General features: G+C 27.7%; 16 protein-coding genes across 16 annotated transcripts; 8 read left to right on the top strand and 8 right to left on the bottom strand. All coding sequences in view use genetic code 12, as the record gives it.

The window, feature by feature from the left end:
• Nucleotides 1–2,065: 2,065 nt before the first annotated feature.
• On the top strand, nucleotides 2,066–3,064 carry KGF54_000192 (uncharacterized protein; the record flags this gene model as incomplete). The annotated part of the gene is made up of 1 exon (XM_051762342.1): nucleotides 2,066–3,064. The coding sequence occupies one exon, from the start codon at nucleotides 2,066–2,068 to the stop codon at nucleotides 3,062–3,064; it is 999 nt and encodes a 332-aa protein (XP_051622807.1).
• Nucleotides 3,065–3,403: 339 nt separating this feature from the next.
• KGF54_000191 (uncharacterized protein) lies at nucleotides 3,404–3,766 on the bottom strand (the record flags this gene model as incomplete). Its single annotated transcript, XM_051762331.1, has 1 exon — nucleotides 3,404–3,766. One exon carries the CDS (start codon nucleotides 3,764–3,766, stop codon nucleotides 3,404–3,406), a length of 363 nt encoding a protein of 120 aa, XP_051622806.1.
• Nucleotides 3,767–5,581: 1,815 nt separating this feature from the next.
• KGF54_000190 (uncharacterized protein) lies at nucleotides 5,582–6,760 on the top strand (the record flags this gene model as incomplete). The annotated part of the gene is made up of 1 exon (XM_051762320.1): nucleotides 5,582–6,760. One exon carries the CDS (start codon nucleotides 5,582–5,584, stop codon nucleotides 6,758–6,760), a length of 1,179 nt encoding a protein of 392 aa, XP_051622805.1.
• A 231-nt stretch (nucleotides 6,761–6,991) lies between these two features.
• On the top strand, nucleotides 6,992–7,434 carry KGF54_000189 (uncharacterized protein; the record flags this gene model as incomplete). The annotated part of the gene is made up of 2 exons (XM_051762308.1): nucleotides 6,992–7,016; nucleotides 7,157–7,434. 2 exons carry the CDS (start codon nucleotides 6,992–6,994, stop codon nucleotides 7,432–7,434), a joined length of 303 nt encoding a protein of 100 aa, XP_051622804.1.
• An 852-nt stretch (nucleotides 7,435–8,286) lies between these two features.
• On the bottom strand, nucleotides 8,287–8,823 carry KGF54_000188 (uncharacterized protein; the record flags this gene model as incomplete). Its single annotated transcript, XM_051762297.1, has 1 exon — nucleotides 8,287–8,823. The coding sequence occupies one exon, from the start codon at nucleotides 8,821–8,823 to the stop codon at nucleotides 8,287–8,289; it is 537 nt and encodes a 178-aa protein (XP_051622803.1).
• Nucleotides 8,824–9,727: 904 nt separating this feature from the next.
• KGF54_000187 (uncharacterized protein) lies at nucleotides 9,728–11,140 on the top strand (the record flags this gene model as incomplete). Its single annotated transcript, XM_051762286.1, has 1 exon — nucleotides 9,728–11,140. One exon carries the CDS (start codon nucleotides 9,728–9,730, stop codon nucleotides 11,138–11,140), a length of 1,413 nt encoding a protein of 470 aa, XP_051622802.1.
• Nucleotides 11,141–11,511: 371 nt separating this feature from the next.
• On the bottom strand, nucleotides 11,512–11,937 carry KGF54_000186 (uncharacterized protein; the record flags this gene model as incomplete). Its single annotated transcript, XM_051762275.1, has 1 exon — nucleotides 11,512–11,937. The coding sequence occupies one exon, from the start codon at nucleotides 11,935–11,937 to the stop codon at nucleotides 11,512–11,514; it is 426 nt and encodes a 141-aa protein (XP_051622801.1).
• Nucleotides 11,938–12,776: 839 nt separating this feature from the next.
• On the bottom strand, nucleotides 12,777–13,553 carry PUP1 (proteasome core particle subunit beta 2; the record flags this gene model as incomplete). Its single annotated transcript, XM_051762264.1, has 1 exon — nucleotides 12,777–13,553. The coding sequence occupies one exon, from the start codon at nucleotides 13,551–13,553 to the stop codon at nucleotides 12,777–12,779; it is 777 nt and encodes a 258-aa protein (XP_051622800.1).
• Nucleotides 13,554–13,695: 142 nt separating this feature from the next.
• KGF54_000184 (uncharacterized protein) lies at nucleotides 13,696–17,301 on the top strand (the record flags this gene model as incomplete). The annotated part of the gene is made up of 1 exon (XM_051762253.1): nucleotides 13,696–17,301. The coding sequence occupies one exon, from the start codon at nucleotides 13,696–13,698 to the stop codon at nucleotides 17,299–17,301; it is 3,606 nt and encodes a 1,201-aa protein (XP_051622799.1).
• Nucleotides 17,302–17,305: 4 nt separating this feature from the next.
• On the bottom strand, nucleotides 17,306–17,629 carry KGF54_000183 (uncharacterized protein; the record flags this gene model as incomplete). The annotated part of the gene is made up of 1 exon (XM_051762242.1): nucleotides 17,306–17,629. The coding sequence occupies one exon, from the start codon at nucleotides 17,627–17,629 to the stop codon at nucleotides 17,306–17,308; it is 324 nt and encodes a 107-aa protein (XP_051622798.1).
• Nucleotides 17,630–17,751: 122 nt separating this feature from the next.
• Nucleotides 17,752–18,909, bottom strand: KGF54_000182 (asparaginase; the record flags this gene model as incomplete). Its single annotated transcript, XM_051762231.1, has 1 exon — nucleotides 17,752–18,909. One exon carries the CDS (start codon nucleotides 18,907–18,909, stop codon nucleotides 17,752–17,754), a length of 1,158 nt encoding a protein of 385 aa, XP_051622797.1.
• An 887-nt stretch (nucleotides 18,910–19,796) lies between these two features.
• KGF54_000181 (uncharacterized protein) lies at nucleotides 19,797–21,218 on the top strand (the record flags this gene model as incomplete). The annotated part of the gene is made up of 1 exon (XM_051762220.1): nucleotides 19,797–21,218. One exon carries the CDS (start codon nucleotides 19,797–19,799, stop codon nucleotides 21,216–21,218), a length of 1,422 nt encoding a protein of 473 aa, XP_051622796.1.
• Nucleotides 21,219–21,413: 195 nt separating this feature from the next.
• WAL1 (actin-binding protein) lies at nucleotides 21,414–23,285 on the top strand (the record flags this gene model as incomplete). Its single annotated transcript, XM_051762209.1, has 1 exon — nucleotides 21,414–23,285. The coding sequence occupies one exon, from the start codon at nucleotides 21,414–21,416 to the stop codon at nucleotides 23,283–23,285; it is 1,872 nt and encodes a 623-aa protein (XP_051622795.1).
• A 219-nt stretch (nucleotides 23,286–23,504) lies between these two features.
• Nucleotides 23,505–24,485, top strand: KGF54_000179 (uncharacterized protein; the record flags this gene model as incomplete). Its single annotated transcript, XM_051762197.1, has 1 exon — nucleotides 23,505–24,485. One exon carries the CDS (start codon nucleotides 23,505–23,507, stop codon nucleotides 24,483–24,485), a length of 981 nt encoding a protein of 326 aa, XP_051622794.1.
• A 22-nt stretch (nucleotides 24,486–24,507) lies between these two features.
• KGF54_000178 (S-formylglutathione hydrolase) lies at nucleotides 24,508–25,362 on the bottom strand (the record flags this gene model as incomplete). Its single annotated transcript, XM_051762186.1, has 1 exon — nucleotides 24,508–25,362. The coding sequence occupies one exon, from the start codon at nucleotides 25,360–25,362 to the stop codon at nucleotides 24,508–24,510; it is 855 nt and encodes a 284-aa protein (XP_051622793.1).
• Nucleotides 25,363–25,605: 243 nt separating this feature from the next.
• Nucleotides 25,606–27,174, bottom strand: KGF54_000177 (uncharacterized protein; the record flags this gene model as incomplete). Its single annotated transcript, XM_051762175.1, has 1 exon — nucleotides 25,606–27,174. The coding sequence occupies one exon, from the start codon at nucleotides 27,172–27,174 to the stop codon at nucleotides 25,606–25,608; it is 1,569 nt and encodes a 522-aa protein (XP_051622792.1).
• Nucleotides 27,175–27,363: the final 189 nt, after the last annotated feature.

The raw sequence follows: 27,363 nt of genomic DNA, 5'->3' as shown, positions 1-27,363 counted from the left end.
ACACTTAATGTTATAACAACTTTTATAATTTACTCTATTCATAGACTTATACAAATATCTCCAAATTGTTATACATTAATAATATTTGAGATTTTTTGTTGAGTTTTAAAAACAAAATAAAAAATGTCTAATTTATAAAATAAAAAAAATGTGTAACTAGTTACTGTCATTTATTTATAAAAATTTCAAATAGCACGTTATACTTTTAAATTTCAAGGGGCTAATTAATTAATCATAACCATAAGATTTACAATAATCAGATGAAAATCTTTAAACTTTAGGTTGTTTCAGTAATTATCCACATTGAACATTAACTTAAATCTTTGAAATTTAATTCAAAATGATTGAATCAAAATTGTGATACTAATTAGACATTACTTGAATAATCATATGAATAAATCATTAATAATAAATTCACTCCGCAGACATTTTAATTGTATGCACAATGGGTAATCTTTTGTTTACGTTTTGATTTTGCCAGTATACATTTTTATTTATTTGGTCTACATTTTCTCCATTTTTCATCCAAAAATAGTTGTTTATAGTATGCAGACATTTTTTCAATCAATCTCAAATTTATTGATTATAATTTTATTTGCAGTACGGATGCTTTACAGATCAGATATATGAACTATAATGATAAGTAATTTTACAATAATAAATCAAAATGTATTTATACTTTGGCTGGATTCATAAGAGTTTGAAAATAGTGAATGTGTTTCAATTTCAATCATAAAAATTACATCAATTTTATTAACCTTGTATGATGGAAAAAAATAAAGTTTGTAGAATTGAAATTAGTTGAAGTAAGCAGCAAAAAAACTCACAAAATTATTAAAGAGTTGCAAAATTAAAAGATGCTTTTGTAGATATAAAATTTTTATGTGTTCTGAATTCATTGAACATGATGTATCTATGAAAGATACTTATTAAAACTAATGAAATGTTGTAGTAATAACAATCAAAGTAAATAGTTTTAGTAAAAAAACTATCAACACAATACATTCAATAATCAAACATAAAAATCGCAAATATCTTTACATTGTGAGTTAATATTTGAGTTTGAATCATTTCCATGGAACAAAGTTCTCAAAAGAGCTATAATTATAAATAGTTTTTTCAGTTCTTCGATAATATTACTGTTTTAGATGTAAGGCATTATATTTGAAAAAACAGTTTATTTGATTTAAATAGATAACTAATTTTTATGTATGCAGGATCAAATTGAAGATTGGTAAAAATTTTTGTTATCAAAATGATAAGCTACGATAAAGTTATAATACAACATTACCTATTTAGTTTTTATATTATTTAAATTTTACATTATAGTTATTTAATCTTGGTAAAATGATTAAATACAGATTCTGGATTATCCATTCTTACTAATGGAACTTTACTCATATTCAAATAAAAAAAAAATTACTTCGTTGATTAGAAGATATAAAATCGTAAATGCATAGATCCTTGAAATTTATTGTTAATAATTTATAATCTTAATTTACGTGAATGATAATAAATATGTAGTCCAAGCTAAAATATTGGACAGTTGAAACAATCCATTTAAAGTTTTACCTTTTGCTTAATTCAACGATCGATAAATATTTTTTAATTTCTATTGTGAGCCGCTTAATTTATTATTTTAATAATATTACCGTTTATGTTATTCTGAAACATTTGAAAAACTTGATTGACGAGCTGAATAAATTTTTTTTAAATCACCCCAAAAAAATAGAACTTTGATTAAATTGAGCTTCATTAAAAAAGACATTCCATATTTTTTGAAAGGAAAAAATTACATAGGACTTAAATACATTGAACTATCAGGTATTTAAGTATACAAGTAAATTTCATGAAATGTTTAATTTTGTTTATGAACCTTCTTCGAAAAGTTTCGTAATAAATTCATAGTTTTGCTTTATCGTAAACCAAAATTATAATTTGTTTCAGGTGTAAAATTTTAAAATAATACTTTATGAAACACAGGCAAAAATTTAAAAATTTATTTAAATACTTATTCAAATCTGATATTTTTCTTTCTTTCTTCCTTCTTCAACTTACTTTCATTATGTCCACTGAATCAGAATTCACAATTAATTTACAAAGACCAATTTCAATCAATCAAAGAATCACCGAGGGAAAAACAGCTTTTGAAACATTATTTGGAATCAATGAATCCATTAAATTAAGAGAAGGTTTAATTGGTATTCAATTTAGATTAAACAATGATGATATAATTTCCATTTATGAAAATCCAAAACAAGTTTTAGCATTTATGATTTTAATTCCAAGATTGGTTACAATTATAGCAAGTGGTAGATTGATTAGTTTAAGAGGACTTTATTATTTAGATGATGGAATTTGGTCAACTTCTGAATCATGTACTAAATATTTACAATTATTATTATCAAATTTAAAATATGATATGGAAAAAGTTAATGTTGTTCCTGAACATCGTGGAGAATTTTGGACAAATATATTTGATGTAAGAACTTTAGATTCTTTTGCAATTAATAATAATTCTCATAACTTATTAATTCAATATTTAGGTAATAATGAAGTAAAATTAAAAGTCATCATTTGTGAAAAATCACAAATATTAAGAGACATCAACCAATTAATTCAATTAGAAGAGGAACAATTTGACAATTATATTTTAATTTCAACAAAAGGGTTCCCAAGTTTAAAAACATTGAATTTTATAAACAGTATTTGTGGTAAATATAATGCAGAATGTTTTGGATGTAGCGACTTAGATTTTTCTGGTTTGCACATTTATTTACAATATTTTCGTCATGTTGATAGGATTAAATATATACAAATTAGAGGTACTGATATTCCATTTACTGATACTAACACTTTAACTCCAAGGGAAATTAATATGGGATTGAATTTGAAAAGAAATGAAAATATTCCTACATATATAAGAGAACAAGCAAGTTATATTTTAGATTTGAATAGAACAATTGGAATTGATAAACATGTGAATTTACATATATTGATTTATGAAAAATTGGTTGAATATGATTATCAACGAGGATCTGATATTGTTGAAATCAATTATTAAATAGTGGAACTTCTGTTGTGTTTAGCTAAAATATATGTTACTTGAATTGAATTTTGACACTCTGAATTTGACACTCTGAATTTGACACTCTGAATTTGACAATCTGAATTTTTATGCGTCCATTTTTTGTATTGATGATCAATTGTTTATTAGCTCATTAATTCCATGACAACCATAACACTATTTTCAAAATAAAAACAGTAATTTCCACATATTGTTTCCCATAATAATGTGTTCATAAATATTAATAAGCTCAGTATCCACAATTTTTATGTTCAATTGTTACACCTTTAAAAAATGGGCTTTATTTTAATTAAACATTGTTCCATAAATTGTCCATCAACATGGTGAATTATGATTACCTGTTTCTCTAAATCTTAATTCTTCTTGAACTTCAGCATGAACATAATCTTCTTTATCATGTGCTTGTTGGATTTTTTCTCTAGCTTCTTCAACTTCAGCATTAACGAAGTCACCTTTAACATGTACTTCATCTGTTTTATCATGTATTGCTCCAAGTTCTCTTTTAACAGTTTTGCTTTCATCTCTCAAGAACTTTGTTAAAGCTTCAATATTTTTCTCCATCCTTTGATCAAGTTGAGTTTGAAATGTTGTAAACCCTTGATTAGTGACAAAATAATTCTGAGTTGGTCGACCTTGCGGTTCGGTGAGTTTTTGTGTTGGTGAGTTAGCTTTTGACATGATTGGTTCAGTTTCTTGACAAACATTCGAATATCTGATTTAGTAGCAGATGAATATTTTTCTGGGTTTGATTTGTTTTTTAAAAAATTAATGATTATGAAATTAAAAATAATTGAAGATTTTTAATATTGCTCATATTAATTATTTCACCAAGTAGTTGACTTAACCCTAAAAATTAAAACCTTGTATGAATACTTCTTTTGATAGCAATAAACCATTAAGCAGTGTATATTAAAATGTGGGTTGATTTGTCTTTTTAAAAAACTAAAGATAATGAAACTATAGATAACTGAGATTTCTTGATATTGCTCATATTAATTATATCACCAAGTACTTAATTCAAACCTGAAAATTAAAACCTTTTATGAATACTTCTTTTGATAGAAATTGAACCATTGAGCATTTGAATAATATTATTGATTATAATGTGGGTTGATCTGTCTTTTGTAAAAATTAATGATTGGAAAATTAAAAATAATTGAATTTCTCATAATAATTATTTCACCAAGTAATTGATTCAACCCTTAAATTAAAACCTTATATATATACTTGTTTTGATAGCAATTGAACCATTGAGCAGTTGAACAAAAATATCGATTAAAATGTGGGTCTTTTTTAAAAATTAATGATTATGATATTAAAAATAATTGAATTGCTCGTAATAATTATTTCACCAAGTAATTGATTCAACCCTTAAATCAAAACCTTATATGAATACTTGTTTTGATAGCAATTATCTTACTATAAAACCAATAAATTTCAAATTATATCATTTTCAAAAGGTGTTTGTAGTTTTGTCTTATATTCAGCTATGTAGTAAAGTAAATGGGAAAAGATTATTTACTTTTTTTGAACTTGACTAAACTTAATGATATAGCGTGAATAATGTAGTACCATTTATTATTTGATAGCTGAATGATTTGTGATATCTGATCTCTATAAGTACCTCATCTAAATTATTATACTCAAATTGCTTAAATTGTTAAAATCTCATTTCTTTAGAGTGATATAAATGTCAGAACTAAAAAACGACATGTTCCAAAACGGGTATTCGCGGCTCAAATCTCAAGATTTTACTTCAAATAAAAAAATTACAATTTGTACGAACTCGCGTGAGAGTAGGGCAAATAAACTTCGAAATCTCGGTTAATAGTAAATCGATCATCGCACTACCCGATATAAGTATCACCAAATAAGATCCATGTAGATGATGAGTAACAATCAATTCAATCTGAATACCTACACAATCAAATTAATGCATTGCAACCATGTAATGACATATCAGTCTTGAAACTTTTGCTTCATCCATAATGCCATTTAGAAGATTATGTTAGTATATGTCATATCACCTCATTATAAATTACTTAAAATAAAGCTCTTGCAATGAAAGAGAGCTTATATCAATCGTAATGTTCATTTGTTCTTTTTTATAGGGGATTATGATCACAATTAATTACAGTTTGGTGGTCCTTATTATTTTCTTCTGTGGTAGTTATTAATGAAATTATTTATTATCATTCAAGCTTATTTTGGAGTTATGCATGCAGACAAAAAATATGATTATCAGTAATATATATATATATATTGTATTTTTAACCCACTTTTTTTCATTATTATTAGTTTCAATTCATATATCACCTAACTATTAAGTTACTATCTTATAACTTTATTTCATTTTCATCATCCTATCATACATACTATTCATTAGTTACTTTAATTATTAGTTTGAATAAATATTCTTTTTCAATTGAAAATTTATTAAGATACATATTACATCACATTTTAATCTCAATTAATTTTTACAACTTGTCAAAAATGGATTCAGAATCAGATGAAGATTTAAAAACCAAAATACATGAACTTTCATTAGAACTTGAAAAGAGAAGTTTAAAAAATTATCAAAATTATCAAGATAGAATAAGTTCCACGTTAAATTCAGCTGGTGAAACAGAAGTGGATCATGAAGAAGATCATGAAGAGGATTTTGATGAAGTAGAAACTTTAGGATCAGAGGATGATGACGTTGTTGCAAGATTGGTAAATTCTAAAAACATTATGTTATCATACCAACTTATTAAAAAAGACATATCCAATTACTACAAATATGTCCCAATTCCTCGAGATACTGATATTGAAACTTGGAAAAATTATATAAATATCTTGTTTAATCATTATCCCAATTTAATGGATGCTGATAAAAAAATTCATTATTTATATTCAGCTAAATCAAACCAATATAAAGAAATCAAAGAAGCAATAAAAGCTGCATTTATAGATCATTTAGAAAAGTTAGAAACTGACAAAAACCTTTATAAAATGTTCAAAGTTTCTGGTTTGGAAAATACATCATTAGATGGATTCATTGAGTATTTAAATGGTAGGTCAGTTCTATCATATGCTCAAGATATCAAAAGATATTTTGATTTAAAAATCGAGTTTTTTTCCAAACCACATAGTTACAACCAAATCATCAACTTCCACAACAACTTTCAAAAAAATACTAAACTCAACAAATTCATGAATAAACTTGATGAAGTACATTTCCATTTATACAAGTCATTACAAAATGATTTAACTAACAAAAGAAAATATTTACAACTTTTGTCCGACTTGTTACATAAATCAATATGTAATCAAGATTCGGGCAAATCTTTTTCAATCCCTGGTATTAAATATTTCACCTGCATCAATTCAGATATTTTACCATCAAATGATAGTTGTTTAACATTTTCAAATAATTCATCAAATTCATCAAATTCATCAGTTGATTTTAATTTTCTTTTACAAAATGTCAACAACAATAATAATAAAAGCAATCATTCTTCATATTCCAATAGAGCAAGAACCAACCATTCACAATCAACATCAGCTCCAAGAGGTCGACCAAGCATACCACTTCAAATCACCGACTCATATTTGAAAAAGAGGCAAAATGAATCTTCAGTCTTTTCATCGACTACAAATAATGCATATTCAAAAAGAGTAAGAAGATGAAATTTGAAAGAAAAGTTGTGGTTAATTTTTATATTTAGTGAATGGTTTTATATTTTTATATAGTTTTTATATTTGAATTATGATGATTTTTTTGATATTACAATTGCAAGACATCTTAAATAAATTTGTTATTTTCAGTTTCCTTGTGTTCTATACATGCTTGCTCTAACAGTTATATACTAGTCTCTTTTGATAATGATTGCTTGATCTTTTTCTTTTCTTATTTACTTGATGACTTTTTCAATTTTTCTAATTGGTTCTCAATCATTTTGCTAAAATCATTTTCATATTATTTGGTGTTTCATCATTTCCCTCAATATTGTGATTACCCATAAGTCAATATTAATCTATCTTCACTTGATATTACAAACTTTTCATAATTTCCATGATTTAAAGAAACACCAGAGTATTTTCAAATTTTTGCAGTTTTGGATGAAGCAGCTTATTTTATTTTACCAGCATTAAAAGATAAAGCAGCATATCCTCCTCGAGTTAGGCATTATCTTCATAAATTACCTCAACCAGCATTCAACGTTGTTTTATCACCTAAAGGATATAATAATCAATTTGTTGCAGCAATTTCACCTCTAGAAAGTAAACCATCTTATTTTGTTCCAGTAAAATTGAATAGAATATGGGAGTTCAGATATCATGGTTCCCACCATTGTAACTAAAGCTTTCAATACAATGTGGAAACTATCCATGTAATTATTACCATATATTAAAGCAAACCACTGCTTCACAATTGATCTTCCGGGGTGATATAAATTTTTAGTATTAATTTTTAATCTTACTGATGCTCCTCAGATATCTGGTAAATACATTTCAATATTATTTTATGATTTTAAACTTGTTCAAGTTTATCTTTATGATAATCTTTTATTTTCTGATTCAATTAGTGATCATTATAAACATGTCAAAATGGTATTACATAATTCATTAGATAATTGTCATCTTATTAATTGGTGAGAAAGTAGTTTTTATTGTGAGTCTATTGATTGCATTGGCCATGAATTTTCATCTCAAGGTGTTAGTGTTTTAGATTTAACTTTAGGTTAAGTCAACAAATTCCTCAACGTACAAACGAAGATGAATTTAAACAGTTTTTAAAGCTCATTGCTTATATACAGGTTTACATTCAATTCTTCAATTTTTTAAATTTTCTAGCTAAATAAATATTCTTGTTTGTACGATTAATGAAGTCCATATTAAATTTTGGATTCTAGGTAATATTTTTTAATATAAGTTCGTAGATAGGATATAGTATCAATTGTTTGATATTGTTTAAAATAATGATATTATGATGAATGAAAAATTAATCTTTTCATGACACTATTATTCAATTTACATTACAGAAGGGTAATACGCATAATTTTGGTCGATCAAGGATTCGAATACTTCAATCAAAAGTTCAAGAGATATAGAAATTAAAAGAATGATGACCTACTAGTAATTTTGGAGATTACATAAAATATTTTAGATATAGTATATTAGTATATAATTCAGAACAAAATCAATAAACTATCTTAAGGTATAATAATTGGTTCATTGATGGAATTGTTCTCATTTTGTATTTGATTGTCTTCTTCTTCTTCTTCTTCTTCTTCTTCTTCTTCTACTTCTTCTTCTTCTTCTTCATCATCACTTCTAGAAATATCCCTTTGTCTTTGGTATTCTTCCATTTCCTTTTTGAGTAACTTGAAATCAAAATTTTTTCTATCTGAAACCTTAGCACTAGTTTTTGATCTAACTCCAGTTTTGAAAATTAATGTAGGCTGATGGATATAAACTGGTAAATCAAATGGTTTTACTTTAATGTTAATGTATTTAACGTCTAACATATCTGTCAGACCCATAGCTTTTAATAACTCATACGAAAGTTGATTTTTAGATTTCTTAGCATCCGCATCAATAGGAGTAAATTCGTCAAATTTTGGAGGTTTTGAATTCTGATTAAAATTTATCTCCTCAATGACTTTAATATGTTGTGTAGCTTTATCGATATCTGGCTTTTTGCTACCTCTGCCTTTAATAAACAGTCTTTCAAACTTTGTTGCTTTCATTTAAAGAATGATATTTGAAGTTGAATTTTTATAGTTGAAGTTAAATCGATGATAATGATCTAAAAATGAGAAATGAAAAAATGAAATTTATACGCAAATTAAATAAACTAATAAATGTAAATATTGTGAGCTTATTTTTTTTATAATAACAAATTTTATACGTGTTAAACATTGATAGCTAGGTTAGAGTTTCAATTTTTATCTGAGATGCATCTGAAAAGTAAAAAAAAAAGTAATATAATACGGATATATTTTCTTCTTTCTTTAAGAGGTAATACATAAAAATAACAATAGAGTTGATAAACATGAAACACTACACAAAACTAAAAATTCAAAATTTTTATCATATCAGCCACGTTTATTATATAAACAATTAAACTATTTAATAATCTTTATTTCGTATTGCCTATAAACATTATTACTTTTAAGTACAATTTAAAGGAAGGTACAAATTGATCATTTCACTGGTATTATAAATAAATAAAGTTTGTATTTCGATTCTTGAAAAACTAATTTTCTTGAAACAATTTTCTTAGATATGATAAATAAAATAATTTGAATTGTTATTAATTTTCGCATTCTGAAACATCAAATTATAATATTAAATTAGAGCTGAGATTTTTAAATTATGAAATAATTTTCTTGAACAAAATTCAAATTTTGAATTGTAAATAATTTTCGTATTCTGAAACAATAAATTACAATATTAATTTAAATTAAGGCTGAGACTTTGAATAATGTTGAAAAAATTACTTACATAGTTGGTGACACATATTAGATATCTATATATTAACAAAAGTATATCCTAATCTTTATTCATTAGTTTTTTAATTTCACCTTCATATTTACAAGATCATTTTCCTAATACTCACAATTTAACTTTATTATTTATTTTTAATACAATATGTCGCATCAAAATTTCGATGTTGTGCATCGTGCAATCAAGTACAATTTTGAAGAAATGCCTGAAATTTTTATTATTCAACACTTAAACTACCACGAATATAAATCATCTGTTACTAATTTTGCTGGTAATTTTTGGATCAACTTATATATAAATGATGACAAAATTATAGAAGAGGACCACAATTGTATCATTAATGATTTTTATGATTTAATTAAGACTAGCTTTATAAATTTAAAATACTTTGTTACAAAAGAAAAATCAACTGATTATACATTAAAAATTCAACTCAAAGATTTAATTAACACCAAAAATTATTTCAATTATGAATCAACAATCGATGTTATTAAAATTAATTTGTTTATTTATACTCCCAGATTAAATATTGAATTTAGTGCCTTTGTCTTGCCATTAGACACTTTATTAAAATTTTTGGTAATAGATTTAGATTTTTTCATTCCCATTGCAATGTCAAGATACAGTAGAATTCAATTGAATCAAATGATTTCTGTGTTTGATTCATTATCATTAGTTAAAGATTTAAGAACTGAAAAAAATCTTTGTGGTCGTCACGACTTCAATAATGTGTCAACTTTTGAAGATTCAAGAATTTTTATGGAAGTTGTTGATGATCAGGGTAATATAGGACAACTACCAATTCCAAGATCCAATAATGAATTATTCGAGCCACAAGAAGATGAAGATTCCTCAGAAATTTCCTTCGACCCTAATACAGATTTGAGTTGTTATCCAGTTTATTTACCAGAAGAACTTCCTTATGTGAATACTGGGTTTTTTGAAACAAAGGATTATGTGGAAGAAGAAGATCAGGAAGATGAAAGAGACGAAAGTATGGAGTTTTTTGGTTTACCAGTTCCCAACCTGAATTTAACATCCAACTTTAACACTGATTATAATACTAATACATTTAAACAAATTGATTCTCGTCAGATAATAAAAGATTTAAACAAAGAAGATAATGAGGATGATGATATTAATTTGAATCAAGATCTAAATCAAAAGGTAATAAAAGAAATACGTGAAACAGTCAAAAATTTTAGATGCTATTTTTCATTCGGTCAGGTTAATCATGAAACAGAATATATGATTTCAAAATCTGGAAGAGTACATGTTAGTCATTTGTTAGAATCATATTACAAATACGTTGGACTTGGTGAAAAACTTAAAAACATGGTTAATGAACAATTGAAAAATGATCAATATCTTGATGGGGTTAAGATGTTGATGAAAAAAAGATATGAGTTTTCATTACATTCAATAATTCGTTATAAAAATGACAAGATCAATTACAAGAAAAAAGATGTGTATATTCTGATACTTGGTGATAAATTTGACAAAAGCATACATGGAAAAAAGAAATCGAAAGGTAAAAAGCAAGGATTTGTCATTTAAAGAGTTAAAACTGAGAAAGAAACTCCAAATTCTTTTATCTATATAGCTGATGTATATAGTAATAAGATGATTAAAAATATGAGTGATTAATGTTTTTGAAATCTTCATTCTTATCTACTCTTAATAAAGGAACATAGAATGCAAATACTTACATAATCTAATGAGAAGCTCAAGTGTCTTTAGTAATTGGTCAGTGCAGAAATAGTTGCAGTATGAAATGAGAAAGATAAAATTTCGAAATCAAATATATATTAAAACTACTTAAAACAATGATGATTGAAATGTTCAATTCTTCAAGTATATGATTTGTTGAATGTTTCACATCATCCTGGCTTGATCCGAAATTTAAATAAAGATTATTATTTAACCGATTATTGTTGTCTTGATGAATATTCTTTGTAAGTATTATCATTTGAATCATGGTTAAATTTGATAAATTTAATTGGTTTTGCTAAACCTTCACTTTCATTTGGTAAGTAATAGTAGCCCAATGAATTGAGTGTTTCAACTTCGTGAGGTGTATCCTTTTCCCGATTTCTTGGTTCAACTACCCAAAAGTCTATTCCTGATGATTTTTGACGTTTAATAATCTTTAATTGAACCTTACAATTTTTTTGTTTACATTGAAAAATAATCACATCTTTTGAATCGTTAGGAACCCTATAATACGATTTATGAAATTCAAACATGTATTTCAAGACCTCTTGTTTTGATTCAAATCGTTGCTTTTTGATCTCTTGCAAATCATTAGTTCTGCAATAAGTGTTCATTGGAAAATAATTTTTTGTGGATGCCATAGTGATTTGATATGATTATTGATAAATATTGAATCTAAATCTTGAATTTTGAATGAACTTTGAAAGATGGAACCTTACGATGAAAACATTTTGAAAACAAGCAATCAAATGTGAACCGATATACAACAATTTATAAGAATAATTTTTGAATTGAACTAGTTTGTTCACTTTTCATTTGTGTAATAGTCAATCATAATAATTTGAGTTGAGCTTATTATGCTAATCAAATCTGAAACAATTTTGTTTTGATCTCCTATAATTTCCAAATACTGAAAATTTAAATGAGTTTAAAATTTTTCGTAAATAATTGTTATTTCCAATTTAAGAGATAAATGAGGTTTTACATGAAACAAATTCTAGACTTTTTATACGTTTACGATTGAATAATTATTAAATTGTTACAATCGAAATTTTCATGTAACTGCCTTTATCTAGTTCGTTTTCTGGCATTAATAAACAATAAACAAAGTTAATTTCAAGCACTTAATGACTATATTTTTCGAAACATTAATTTTACATACGGGATAAAATGCAAATAGATTGTTTTAATCGCACAATTTATATGGACATTTGTCGTTTTTCACATAGTCTAGTAATGTTCCTTATAGAGCAACAAAAGGACTGTCATAAAACTCCTTCTTCACTGTAATTCTTTGATACGATTGAGAGTTTTAATCCTGTAACTTCTTTAGTAAATTGATTGATTTTTAACACATAAAATTAGGCCCAAAAGATATAGATGTAAATAAAGTAAAATAGAATTAAACAATTAGACATACAAGAATCACAAGATTTAAAATATCATTTCTAATTTCAAATTTTTTTTTTACATATCCATTCTATACAACTATCTCTTCTTGTATATCACACACATCCCTAATAGAAGTTTTTAAAACTGCAGTTGTACCAGGTTTAAAAGTATAATTTCTTGTTTTTTCAATTCTAACATTTGGAGTAATATAATTTCTCATAAGATTTGCATCTTTACCAATTTCCATTACACAAACATCTACATTTGAACCACTACCTAAATCATTCCATATACCTGCTAATATAGCTTTTGAACATAATTCTATAGCTTCTTCTTTATTCATATCTTCTTTAAAATTTGTTTCTAATATTGACATTGCTGCTAATGAGCCTGAACCTAAACTTTGATATTTTCCAACATCAGTTGATCCATGTGCTTGTACTGACATTAAATGAGCTCCAGTTGGATCAACACCAGCTACAATTAAATAAGCTCCTAAATGACCTTGATATTTGAAAAGATGTTGTTTTAACATAGTTACAGCTGTTATAACTCTTGGTTTTCTATTAGTTGATAATGAATGTAATTCTAAATTTGATCCAATTAATTGAGTAACCATTTCAGTATCTGCTGCAGTACCAGCTCCAGCACACCATATTTGTGGTGCTAATCTATGTAATTTCTCACAATTTTTATCTGCTACTATAGGACCAGAAGTTGCTCTTGTATCTGCTGCTATAACTACTCCTCCTTTAAATTGACACCCTACAATTGTTGTACCTGTTGATGTAGCTTTTGGTTGGGCAAATCCCTTTGTGGTTAAGAATTGGTTTCTTTGGTAGTTGTCAAAATTTAACCCAGTCATTTCTTGGTGGTTATGTATTTTGCCTTTGAAAGAGAAAAGATATGTAAATTGATTATCACCAATTCACGTAAAAAAAAATTAATTTAGTGATTTTGAAAAATCTATTTTTTTTACAACCACCACCACTAAATGACACAATTTTATGCCAAATAGATATAATTTTATAATTCCTGCAAAAACTAGGATTTTACTAGTTCCCATAAACAATTGTACTTTAACAAATTTTAATAGATATGTGGAATTAATTAAAACAAATATTACTGATCTACGACTATTAGATTTAAAACCACAACCAAATTTACAATTTTTCAATCCTAGTTCATTTCCTGAAGGTAAAATATATCCAGAATTTATAATTTCTTCAATTGATAATGATTCATTATATTTACATGAATTTGAACCATTTAGAAAAACATTTATTGTTTTAGGAATTGGACCATATGCAGATCAAAACCAATCATTAGATCAACTTAAAAAAATACATAATTCAGCTATTAATCACAATATTATATTATTCGATACACCAGAATCTGAACTCCAACAACCACAATCACCGATTTTTTATCATAATGGAACAACATCTCACCTCACTGCATTGGAAACAATATTTGTAGAAATTTTTAATTCATTTTTAATAGCATTAGACGAATATGCATCAGCATATAGTAATATCACTTTAAGATCACCAGTTTCAATTACCGATAGCCACATTCTTACAAAAACCATAAATCAAGCACAAAAGAGACTAAGTTCTGGTTCAACTTCATACAAGGCTACTTTTAGTAACGATTCACAAGAAAAACTATCAGAAAAGTCAACAAAATATTCTGGTCGTCATTTGAAATTATTGGGGAATTTATATTTATTAGCTGGTAAATACAATGAAGCAATTAATAACTTTACTGAAAGTTTAACTACATTAAAAAAATATGATGATTTTTTATGGTTAGCTTCTGCATTGGAAGGATTATCAGTTTCAATTTATTTATCATCACAAGTTGGGTACCATCAACAATTAAATCAGAATATTTCATCATTATTACATGTAACTAAATCTTCATTATCTGTGGATTCATACCCGAAAAAATCATCATTAGAATCAAATGGTTCAAAATTATCAATAACATCACCTAGAAATTCAATGACTAGTACTACAAATGGATTTACATTACCATTATCTTCATCAATTGATATAAATTCATTATCTACTCCAGAATTACTTAAAATATTTCTCACAAAAGCCATATATTTTTATAGTCAAAGTACAAATGACCCAGAAGATATGGTACCTGATGTTGTTTATATTGAATGTGTTTTAAGAAAATTAGATTTAATGATGGAGCATCATCACCAAGCATTTCTGACTCAGGATATAACATGTGATATAGATAAGATTTTTTTATTACAACTAATAGATTTAAATATTTTAGATCAATGTCATATATATACTTATATTGCATCTATATATGAAAAAATGGGATTTTTCAGGAAACAAGCATTTATATTAAGGATTCATTTAGTTGCATTAATTACAGCATTTGAAAAATTAAAAGATTTAAAGAGTGTAAAAACATTATTAGAAAAATTATTTTCATTATATGGAATAGATTCAGAACCTGCAAATGCATCAGTAGGTAAAACTCAATTAAGTTGGACTTCATTACAAATCCAAGTTTTAAAATTAGCGTTAAATTCAGCTGAAAGAATAGGTGACCAACAACTACTACTTCAATTATGTATAGTATTACTTTCTAGATACACTCAATGTTTATCTCATGATGATCAAATTAAATTAAAAACAATGACTGAAAAAATTTTATATACCACCAAATCAAAAATACCTTATTGGGATCCTTTTTTGGTTAGAAAAGTTAAATTTGTATCTACACGACAAAAGGAGACATTGATTCCATTAGTTGAAGAAGTTAAAACTAAACAAATTGAACCATTTTTTGATCCATATAACCCAAAAATTACAGAAGATTTAAAATTAGATAGACTTTTAGTGCAAGATGAAGTTAACCAATTAAAAATTACTTTACAAAATCCTTTTTTATTTCCTATTGATATTAATGATTTGAAGGTTGTTAGTGAAGGTATTGAGGTAGAAACTTTAAAATCAATAACTCAAGTAAATCAAAATTCACCAGCATTTAATAAATTACGAAACAACATCAAGAGAAATGTCACTGCAACAAATTTATCAACTCAGACCACCCCCATTAATCCTGCATTATTTACCATACAACCAGCATCAACTGAGCAAATTATTGTACCATTTAAACCTTTAAGTAGTGGAGATTTTGAAATCATTGGATTTGAAATAACAATAGGTTCTTGTGAAAAGCAATTTTTCCATATAGTAGATCAAGAAAAACAAAATTTTACAATAAACACTAAAAAATTAAAAAATATAGATCCAATAATTGATAAACTTATAACAAATTTAAAGCAAGGAGGTACGGAAAAATATGTAACTTATAGATCATTACCACTTACGGTCATCCCACCACAACCAACTTTAAAACTTATAGAACTTTCAATTCCTAATGGATGGATTATGTTATTAGAAGGGGAAAAATTTCAATTTGAAGTTAAATTAGCTAATGATTCCAATAAAATAATAAATTATTTATCTTTTTCATTTATGGATTCAGCTATTGATTATATAAATAGAAGTTTACAACAACATAATTTAAATGCTGCTGAAATTTATGAATTAGAATGGAATTTATTGAATTTTAAATCTTTTAAAATTTTGAATAAAGATATTATTGGTGAAAATATTCAACCTGGTGAAGAAATTATCATCAAGTATGAATTAACTAGTAGGAAATATATGAGAGAACTGAAGATTATTTTAGATTATGGTAATAATAGTAAAGAAAAATCATTTTTAAAACAATTGGAAATACCTATTTTGGTATCTGTTATGCCAAGTTTAGAAATTGTTGGTTGTGATATTATATCCACTTATCCAATTGAAAATTTTGAAATTAAGGATAAATCAAAATATTGTATATTGGTATTAGATTTAAGAAATTCATGGACTGAAAAATTACAATGTGATTTGAAATATGAAATTTATCAAAAAACTGATTCAATTGAATCAAATAAAACTAAGAGATATTTTATACCAATGAAAAAAATTCACTTAATTAAAGAAAATAATGAAATTCCATCATTACGAAAGAAACAATTCATTAGAGATTATAATATGTCAGATGAAGAACAAATTCAAATGAAAAAAATCTTTTGGTTGAAACAAGAAGTTTTGAAAAAATTAAGTGGGAATTGGAGCACCAATACAAGATCAGGGATAATAGATTTAAGATGTTTTAGATTAACTCAAAAAATGGCTAACCTTCTCATGCTAAATCCAATAGAATTAACTACCAAAATAGTAGAAACAAACTCCGAATTAATTATTGATGAATTTTATACTATTGAAACAACAATTACAAACCACTCCAAAAAAGAAATTAAAGGATTTATTCGTCAATTACCTATACAATTCACATCAAGTAATAGTTTAAATACCAACAACATCAATATAAATAAACAAATATCAATTGATAGAAAAATTTTATTTAATGGAGTATTACAACAAAAATTTAAAGTATTACCAAATTCCACATATATTCAAAAATTAAATTTTGTTATTATTGATAAAGGTGAATATGAATGGGGTACAATTCTTGATTCTGAACATTGTATAAGTAGTACATTAAATATAATTGCAAAATAAATATTTACTTCTTAACTCCTTCAATTTTAAAAGGTAATGCTTGAGCACCTTCACTTTCTAATTTTTGTATATATCTCGATCTAACTAAATCATTATACCTTTTTTCTTGAAAATATTTAACCCAACTACTAACACAATCTTGTTCAAATTCTTTTTTAATTTCTCCACATTTTTGATTTACTTTTGGTAATTCTTTTGGATCTAATGAGTTATCTATATAGTTTTCATCAAGACATTGGAAAAACCGATCTCTTTTAAACCAACATAATACTCTTTGTTTTTTATCTGGTGCAATTTCTACTGGAGTAGATCCTGAATATTCAACCATTTGTAGTTAGTTTGACTAAAAAAAAAAATATTGAAATTTTTCAATGCGAGAAAAATTGTTATATAAAGTGAAACCAATTCAAATTTCTATATTTTATTCTATTAAAATTCTATAAAAATCTATTAAACTCCTTTAAATATTTTTTTAATCTTTTTTAAATCATAATTATTATTTAAACATAATTGTAATAATATTCTTGCCTTTTGAGGATTTAAATAACCACCAGCTATTGCATTTTCAAATATTCTACCATTTATTTTAGGTAATGCTCCAATAGGTACCATACCATCCATTGATCTTTTACTATAAATGATGGGGAAATTTGGTTCAACTATTGAAGATAAAAATTTATTAGTGTCTGATGATAATGAACCTGCTCCCATTGTTGCAATTACTAAACCTTTAGCATTTACCCCAGTTAATGCAAATTCAATCATTTTATTATTTAATCCTTGATGTGCATAAACTATTGGAACTTCAGGTAGATTAAAAGTTTCACCTAATTCAAAGAATGTTAAACCCAAAGGTTTTGCAGGTGGATAATAAAATCTAACTTCATTATTTACAAAATTACCAATATATCCTTGACCAATAGATTTAAAAGTATCTAAAGAATTTGCATTTGATTTAGTTATATAAAACCCAGCACCAATACGATCATTTAATGCTATAAGAACTCCTCTATCATGACTTTCTGGACTTGATGCAATTACTATAGCTTGATATAAATTCATTGGACCATCTGAAGATATTGCTGTGCTTGGTCTCATACTTCCACATATTACAATTGGTTTTGAAGTATTTATTGTTGATTGTATAAAAAATGCTGTTTCTTCCATTGTATCTGTACCATGAGTTATTACTATCCCATCAAACTTTTGTAAATCTTCCACTATTTGATTTCTTAAAGTGGCTGCTTCTTTTAAATTCATTTCTGTGGAATCTATATTTGAAACTTGTTCATATTCAACAAAACATGTAGTTGATAAATCAGGTATATTACTAACTAATTCTTCTATTGTTACATCAACTTCATATCCAGCTGTAGCTTTTGATGATTCTGCTTTGGATGCAATAGTTCCACCAGTTCCTAAAATTTTTATAGTAGGTAATGGTCTTTCATCTTCAGTTGTAGTTGCAGATATTATTGAATTTGATCTATATCTTAATTTAAAAGCTGCATGATCTTTTGAACTAAAATTTGTAATTTCTACTTGATTTGGTTTCGAACTTTCATTGGGTTTTATTATTGGTACAAAATTTGTAATTGAATCTGACATTTCCTAAGTATAAGTTTTAAATTTAAAATCAGGATTGATCTGATATAATAAATTATTTTTTTCGTATAATAGCGCAAATTTGAAAAAAAATGATGAACTAACAATTTATAACTTTAACTTTGGACTTCATCACAGTTTTTGAAGTATTTGTTTATCTTCATCATGTCAAGATGTCAACCAAACAAGTTGAAACATTCATCATATAAGTCATATCATAGGTAATACATCAATTTGAGTCATCTCGGTCCGTGAGGCTTTGCGTTGATAAATAATTAAATCATACATTTTGAGGTTAGAAATTTTCAAATTCAAGACTTGTTCTAAAGGAGTAATCAACAAAGTCAACAGATCTTTATAATAATGTCAATTGTAATTACTCAGGTTGATTTTGAGAGTTCATCATAATGATGCCTTCTTAATTTGATTTCAGCACTTCAATTTGATCATTATTAAAAAGGAATTTCATTTCATTCAAAAATGCATCATTTAACAAAAATCATCCATCTGATCAATAATACAATTTCAAATTGAGTTTGATCCACAAGAAATTGGAGTTTTATGAAGCTATCTGGTTACTACCACCAATGTCAAATCAATCCCGCGCTACCAATTACTTTCAGATTTTGATATCAGTTAAGTATTAGTTCATACAATCAATTACTAGATGGTCAAAGTCGATTAATTAGGAGTAAATATTTAATATATTGGTTCAGAATATTTATAGACACTTGATGATCTGAAAGCGCCGTTAAAATAATTTGTTGGTGTTGATTTATACAAACTATTCAATTTTTTGCATATCAATTTTATAAATTTGGTTGTCAAATTTATATTTACATTTTTTGCAACACTTCTTTATTTCAAAATATAAACAACAGACGTTAAAAATGCCAGAAGTTAATAATGTTGATAATATTTTTGGTCCCAATAATGGGAAAGTTCCTCCATTAAGACGTCAATATCATAAAATTACTCCTGAACAAGCTGCAAAAATGGAAAGTAGAGCAAATGTTAGAAATCACAAAACTTTACAAAATGATAATTTAATTGATTTACAACTGCAACCACCACAACCAATTCAATCTCATGATATTTCAACCTCAACTGTTGAACCAGGAAATGGAAGTTATTATGGGGAAAATACTTTATTACTTCATGAAGTTTGTGATATTTTACATGTTGAAGATCCAAATGAAATAATTAGTAAATTTCAAGAATTATATGTTAATCAAGATGAAGTGAAATTTTTAAAGCAAGAAACTTTTAGTTTAAAAACAACTTTACAAAATTTAGAAGACCAAATGAGAATCAGAAATCAAACTATTGCTTCATTGAATTCAGATATTAATGATTTGAAACAAATCAGAAATGAATTACAACAAAAAAATCAAAAATTGGAAGAGGAAATTAAATCTAGCTCTAAAGAAGCAAAACAAGTCACTATAGATTTATTAAGTAGTAAAAAAGAATTAGAAAATTATGAAAAAGAATCAAATGCAAAAGTTTTATTAAAAGATCAACAAATTGCAAGCTTGGAAAAGGATGTATTTGCTTTAAAAGAAAAAGAAATTGCCTTATTGAAAGATAATGAATCAATAAAAGCATCCAAAATTTCAATTGAAAAAGAAAATAAAACTTTTAACATGAAACTTGAAAATTTGAAAATTGCCCATCAAGATGAAAAACTTTCAATGGAAAGAAAAATCAAATCCATGAAAAAAACAATTGCAGAAAAAGAAAGTAAATGTGAATCACTTTCTGATCAAGTTTCAACTTCCAAATCTCATTGTAATAAAAAAATTGCAGGTATTGAAAAACAACATTCAAAAATCTTACATCAATTAATGGCTGAAATTAAAATCTTGAGAGATATAATTGATAAACATTTTGGTGGTAGTAATGATGAAATTGCAAATTTTGCTCCATCTTCATCACCAGTTGAAAATATTAAAAATCAATTAAGTTCTGAATTATTTCAATCAAATTCAGATTCAAATTTATTATATATTCGTCAATTATATGAAGATAGATATCTTAATTCATTAAAAGAAAATAAAGATTTAATTAATTCGAATTCAATTTTATTAACTGCTTTTAAAAATTTAATTGATGATAATGTTCATTTTTTTAAGAAATTAATTCCTCAACATGAAAGATTTGCTTTCTTTGTTTTGGTATGTAAAGAAATTAAAAATAGAAAAATTTTCAGATCAACTGATATTAATATCTTGAAAAAATTTGCTGATAATAATGATTTTTTATTCAAAGAAATTATTAACAAAATCAAAGATGATGAAGAATCTAAATAATTAAATAGCTTTTTGAATGTATAACTATTTTTCTCTAAAGCTGATATTTCTTTTGTTGTTCGTACAATTTAATATTAATTTTATCGCAAATATCTTTTTGAAAAGTTCAAAGAAATTTAACACAAAATATTATAACACAACTTTTCTAAAATTAGATCATACCAATCACAACCCAAACTCAATTGATCTTCAATAATGGGTATTTTAACTACCCAGGATAAAGAAAAAATTAAAAGAACAGTGCCCAAAACAAGTAATAAAATTATTGATGCAACTGTTGCTAGATTATATATTGCATACCCCGATCCAACAAAATGGGTATATACTGGATTAGTTGGAGCAATTGCATTAGTTGATGATTTAGTAGGACATACATTCTTTTTGAAATTAATTGACATAACTGGACATAGAGGAGTTTTATGGGATCAAGAATTATATGTAAATTTTGAATATAATCAAGATAGGAAATTTTTCCATACTTTTGAAATTGAAGATTGTTTAATTGGTTTGTTGTTTGAAGATACAAATGATGCAACTCATTTCTACAAGAGAGTCACAACTAGACAAAAACATGGATCAAGTGCAACTGTTAAAAACAAAAATGCAATAGCTTTAAAAGAAAGAGTAGAACCAAAACATAATACCCCAGGTCCTAGAGGTGAATTTATGGATGTAAATACTGCTCAACGTCAAAGAAGATCAAAGGGAGTATTGTATTATGATGATGTACCACCACCTGAATGGAGATCACTTTATGCAGAATTGGAATCTGCAGGTATAACTGAAGATATGATTGTTGATAATAGACAATTTATAAAAGATTATATTGCACAACAAGGTGGCCCATTAGTTGGATTGGAACCACCAGTACCTAGAAAATATCAAAAAGCACATGAACTATATGAAGACTCACCTTCTTTGGAGTCAAGACCTTCAACAAAAAATAAAAAAGCACCTCCTCCTCCACCACCTCCTGGAGGAAATTCATCACAACCTCCAGCAGTACCTCCATCATACTCACCTTCTATTGGGTCAGAAGATTCAACACCACAACCAGAAGGGACAAGTCAAACTCCAGAACCAACAAAATTCAAACCTGTTTTTAGAGTACCTCCACCAATAGCAAATATTCCTCAAACTCCTTCTCAACAAAACACTCATTCACAACCACAACCACCTACAAGAACATCTTCCTTAGCTTCAAGTGAGAGACCATTGCCTTCAACGCCTCCACAACCACAGCATCAAACATTTAGCCCAAGTACAGATTCTCAACAAAAATTCAATGTACCACCTCCATTTTCGTCTTCTCATCAAGTACCACCGCCACCACCTTTAAGAGGCAATGCACCACCACCTCCTCCAAGAGCAGCAAATGGACATTCATCATTACCACCTCCAAGAAACCAACCAATGCCTCCAACAAGAACTGGCAATGCTCCACCGCCAGCACCACCACCAAGAGCAGCCAGAGGAGCAGCTCCTCCACCACCTCCTTCAAGATCAACAGCACATCCAGCTGTACCACCAAGAAATTCTCAACCAATCAACCCTCCACCAACAATACAACAACAACAATTTCAACAACAACCACAACAACCACCAGCTCCTCCTCCACTTCAACCAAGGCCTGCAGCATCAATACCACAGGCTCCTCCAGCTCCTCCTTCATTACCTCAATCAATGCTGTCTCCTCCACCTCCACCTCCAATGCCACAAATGAATACAAATGGTGTACCACCGCCTCCGCCACCATTACCAGCTTCATCTCAAGATTCATCGAATGGAAATTTCACAGAAGCAACAGGTGATGCAGGAAGAGATGCTTTATTAGCTTCAATTCGTGGAGCAGGTTTGGGTTCATTGAAAAAATCAGATAAATCACAATTAGATAAACCAAGTGTCTTGTTACAAGAAGCTAGAGGAGAACCAACTCAAGCGAACAGTAATTCTTCCCCTCCACCAGCTGGCGGCCCTCCTGGAAGTTTAGCTGATGCATTATCTGCTGCATTGAATAAACGTAAAGCAAAAGTAAGTCAAAGTGATGATGAAGACGATGATTGGTAAAGACATTAGCTGTTTTGTATTGTAATACGAGAAAAACTGAATAAATGTAATAAAATTTCACGAAGCGTTATTGCTTGCTCTAATTTACTCTCTGATTTGTACTTTTCTTAGATTATATTAAATTACCTCTTAATTTTAAATTTTTCAATTTACGAAGATCTCATTTTGAAACTAGAAAAAAATATTGCAAATTGATCCTCTATAAGCAATAAGCACAATATGACAAAGCCAGATTTAAAGTCGCTAATTCAACTGTTCCAAGATGCTACTCAATATTGGGTGAACAATTTAAATAATGAAGATATCACTAAGCTTAAAGCGTCAAAAGTTTCAAAACCATTAGATGAACTACTAAAACTTGTCAAACTAGTTAAAGCTCATACAACTAAAGTGGGTATAATATTTAAACCTGACACTTTGGAGAAACAAGAACAACCTGCTTACAATACATTGGAGAAATTATCAGAATCATTGGTATTTACAACCTCAGTTGTGTCACAATTACATTCCGAACAACAAATTTCAAAAATATTCTATCAAGAGATATTAAGTCAAGTAAGACTTTTGATCGAGTCAAATGTTGAATTGGCTAACGAGCTAATGACTATCTATCAAGAAAAGACCGATGAGGGAAGATTGGTGTCAGTTGGTAAAATATGGTCAAATTGCGACTCATTAGTTACTTTGCTAGAAAATGGGCCGTTAGCATTACTCACAAATAAAATAAAACTAAGTGTGACTTTGATTGAAGACGGATTCGACGAATTTAGTGAATGGGCAAAGAATCCAGAAGATATGGACGATGCATTTGGGTTCAGTGATGAAGACGATGAAGAAGATGCAGAAAATGAAGAAGAATTGGATGAACAACAACTAAACAAACTTATAGAATTTGCAAAGAAATGGGTTAAAAAAATTGAATTGGTTAAATTACTCATATCATCATTTAAGAAATCATTGCCCAAAACAACCACCAGCTCACAAGTTGACGAGATATATGACTTACAGAAGAACCTTACAAATCTAATTGACAAGTTCATAGTGGAACTAATGTTGAATCGAGAAGAAACTAGAGAAATTGAACTAATCAAAAATGACATAACGAAGAATTCTATTAAATTAGCTAAATTAGCAGAGTCCATACATAAAGATGACAAGAAATCATCATGGTATTCAACATGGATAACTAAATATGATTAATTCTCGGTTCAACCGATTTAATTCATAATTTTAATCCTAAATATTTTGCATGATGTTTAGCATGATCTTCAACAAATGAACTTATAAAAAAATAAGAATGATCATAACCATCAACTAATCTTAAATCAACTCCTCCTTTATAATTCTTAGCAGCATCTACAAAATTTTGAGGTTTTAATTCTTTTTCATAGAAATTATCATTCAAACCTTGATGAATCAATATAGATGATGAATCATCACCTTTATAATCTTTAATTAATTCAGTTGGATCATATTTGGCCCATGTAGATTTATCTTCTCCTAAATAACCTCCAAAACATTTCTCTCCCCATGGTACAACACTTGGATTTGCAATTGGTGCAAATGCACTAACGGTTTTATAATTTCTTGGTTGTCTTATATATCCAACTAATGCTCCCATTCCACCCATTGAATGACCAGTTATTGAAATATTTGAAAAATCTAATTCTGGATAAGCTTCAGTTAATTTGTCAATTAATTCTCCGTGAACGTATTTGTACATGTTATAGTTAACTGACCAAGGCTCTTGAGTTGCGTCAACATAAAATCCAGCTCCGGTACCAAAATCATAACTTTCATTTTCTCCTGCAATATCAGCTCCTCTTGGTGAAGTATCTGGAAAAACCATTGCGAAACCATATTTACTTGCCCAATATTGGAAAAATGATTTCTCACTTGCATTATCTGGAGTACAAGTCAAACCTGAAAGATACATAACAACTGGAATTTTTGAAGTTGTAGCTGGTGGAATGTATAAATTTACATTCATCGGAGTTTTAGTAACTGATGAATCATGAGTTAACTTTAATAATTTACCACCAAATTCTGCAATCGTTGCATTAGTTTTGAAACTCATTTTGTTTAATTTATGAATATGTCTAAAGTATGAAAGAATCGTTGTTGATGTTGATTAATTGAATGGAAATTATAAAATAAATTGAATATGAATAATATTGCAGCAAACAAATCTTAAACGTTTAAGATTTCCAAAATAAGCCAAAATATACGAGATATGGAGCTACCAACAAAAATGCATAATTCAGATCGTGTTTCACATTCAAAATAAGATCAACATTAAATTATTCTACTTTAAATATACCTACAAACTTTTTTTACCTCTTGGCTCATATGGGAAAAATATTACTAGTACACCTGCTGCTAAAAACAAAGCACCTGCAACGAAAATTGGAGCTGAAGTTGTCAAATCTGCAAACATATTAATAATGGGTGCAAAAATCGACATAACTCTATTCGCGGACGAAGCTAAGCCAAACACTAAAGCACGAATTTGAACATGAAGAATCTCGGGTGTATAAGCATACAAAACACCATATTGAATGTTTGAAAACAATGAAAAGAAACAATTCCACGCTAAATAGGAGTTGCTAGTTTTTGCTGTTGTTGAACCAAACAAGACTACCCCAGTTAGCAACAATGATAATGATAAAGCACCTTTCCTACCAGTCCTTAACTCGACTAATAATCCTGCAATGATTGCCCCTGGAATTCCTATTACTGCTATTATGAGCGAATTACGATATGTTCGACTAACAGATATTTCCTTGAAAGCATCACCTCTAGTCTCCAAATAGTAAGGAAGAAATGCGTTGATCATAGGGTAGGAAATACCCACCAATGCCCAAGTGAAGATGATTAGTAAATTGGAGGTGGTCAACTTTGGTGAGGAGAACATTAATTTCAAATTTTGACTTTCAAACTTGGAAAAGTTACTTTTAACCAACAAATTATCATTGTTGCCCTCTATATTACCGTATCTGTTGTCAATCTCTTGAAAATCCTCAATAGCTATAGGGCAAGGCTTACCATTGATTTCTGCAATTTTTTGTACCACTTCTAAAGCTTTTTCATCTTGACCTTTCGCTAAATAATATTTTGGTGATTCACAAACTCTAAAAGCAAACCTAATCAAAAACAAGATAAAAGTAAAGCCTCCCATAGTGTACATAAAATATCTCCAACCTTTGTTATCTTTTTTGTAACAATTAGTTGTACTTTCACAAGAATAACTACTTATTAAACCCCATGAAATTAAATTTGTTATAACACCAGCCAATGCCCACCATGAACTCATAACAGTTAAGATCCATTGATAAGAAGCAGGAATAGACTCTAAAAATAATGAAGCGTCAACTACTATATTTCCTCCAACTCCAACTGAATAAAACGCTACAAAACAACCTAAAGCTGCAAAATTTGGTGATGCACCAGCAATAATAGCAAAGATCGAAGTAACTAGTAAAGTTATTTGGAATGGAATCTTTCGCCCGACAATATCAGATAATAATGAGAAAATAATACAACCCGCTAATAAACCAAAATTTTGTGCTAGTACAATGTAAGGTAATCTCCCCTCTGGCGGATGAACACCATCAATTTCATTCAATCTAGGTAAAATCAAGGAAGTACATATGGGAAACGCGTTATCATTGAACCATCCAAATCCAGCTACGATAAATAACCCAATTTGATATTTTCCAAACCCAATTTCTTGTATTGCATCAGCTAATAATTGTGATTTTGCTAAATATGGTTTATTTGCGTCTTTTTCGTTGAATAGTTCAAATGATGAAGAAGATGAATCTGTCTCTATTTGACGTTCTTCTGGTGCTGAAATTGACTTTTCAATCTCATCAGCTTTTGACGTCATTATTGTGGTGAATCTTTATTGCTTCCTAATTATAAATCTGAATTGATACTGATTTGAGATAAATCAAATAAAATATAGATGAATGTTTTATCTTTGATTATGTATGACTATCTGGATCTTGAGTTAACAATTGCTTTTCAAACAATTAGAAGGATATTTTGAAATTCATTTGAAAATTGATATGCATGA

The sequence above is a fragment of the Candida jiufengensis genome (assembly GCF_024610255.1).
Source record: "Candida jiufengensis strain CBS 10846 chromosome Unknown scaffold9, whole genome shotgun sequence".
Classification (NCBI taxonomy): domain Eukaryota; kingdom Fungi; phylum Ascomycota; class Pichiomycetes; order Serinales; family Debaryomycetaceae; genus Lodderomyces; species Lodderomyces jiufengensis.
Note: the sequence above shows the minus strand (reverse complement) of the source record. Positions and strands in the feature narration are given on the sequence as shown.